The sequence below is a fragment of the Orycteropus afer genome, unplaced genomic scaffold, assembly GCF_000298275.1.
Source record: "Orycteropus afer afer isolate SDZICR_OR568_19922 unplaced genomic scaffold, OryAfe1.0 scaffold00622, whole genome shotgun sequence".
Taxonomy (NCBI): domain Eukaryota; kingdom Metazoa; phylum Chordata; class Mammalia; order Tubulidentata; family Orycteropodidae; genus Orycteropus; species Orycteropus afer.
In genome coordinates, this window is record NW_006922209.1 from 760,849 (window position 1) to 761,629 (window position 781).

A 781-nucleotide genomic window follows, 5' to 3' on the forward strand; every position below is an offset into this window, starting at 1 on the left:
TCAACATCCTTGGCCTGTACAAAGCATTCTGCTAGCACACCTGGTAATGGGACAGACTGCCACCTTAGGTCTCTGTCTACCTGCTACCAACTCATTCTTCACTATTCATTTTTCTGCAGCATGGTGCTGTCCTTAATTTTCTCCAATATCTATCTGTTCCAGCACCCTGCTCCCACCAGACACCCTAGGGTACAAGAGTTTCAAATCAGAGTAGGCCTTACCCTCCCCATTGCTGGCTTACCTTTTTTCAGGCAAATATGCCCCCAATGGTAGAAGCTAAGATGATCGCAAGGATAACACAGCAGATCATGATCATGATCTTCTTCTGCTCATCCACACAAGGAAAGAAAAAGCACGTGAGAAACAACATCACTGTGCAGGGAAGGGTTCCAAAAGAAGGGAGACGGGTGGGTCTGGACAAGGGAGGGGATATGAAGAAAAGGGAACACAAGGTAGGAAAAGGAGATGGATCTGGCTCCTAGAACCCAGACTGTGAACCGAAATGCCATTTCCAGATGAGACTGAGAAATCAGACCTGCAGGACCCCCAGAGGATGGTAAGCACGGCATTGCACCTGCCCAGCTGCCATCACAACAGATCTCTCCCATCCCGCCCCAGAGCCAGACTCAGTGAATGATGTGAATCCCTTTGAGGGGAGCACCTCAGATCTGATATTCAAATACCATCCTGTTGCATCCTCTGAGAGTTACAATCATTTTCAGAGGTGAGACAACTTTCAACCCATCTGGTCTAGTGCATGGGTCAAAAAAAAGATCTGAAT

The 781-nt window shown here is 47.6% G+C and overlaps 1 protein-coding gene across 1 annotated transcript in view; it reads right to left on the reverse strand.

Moving 5' to 3' along the window:
- Window positions 1-247: 247 nt before the first annotated feature.
- The window catches only part of STX3 (syntaxin 3), a 60,601-nt gene continuing 60,067 nt past the window's right edge, over window positions 248-781 (reverse strand). Inside the window, exon 11 of the mRNA XM_042783062.1 lies at window positions 248-325. Coding sequence (XP_042638996.1) covers window positions 248-325 — 78 coding nt within the window. The remainder of the gene's footprint in view (window positions 326-781) is intronic.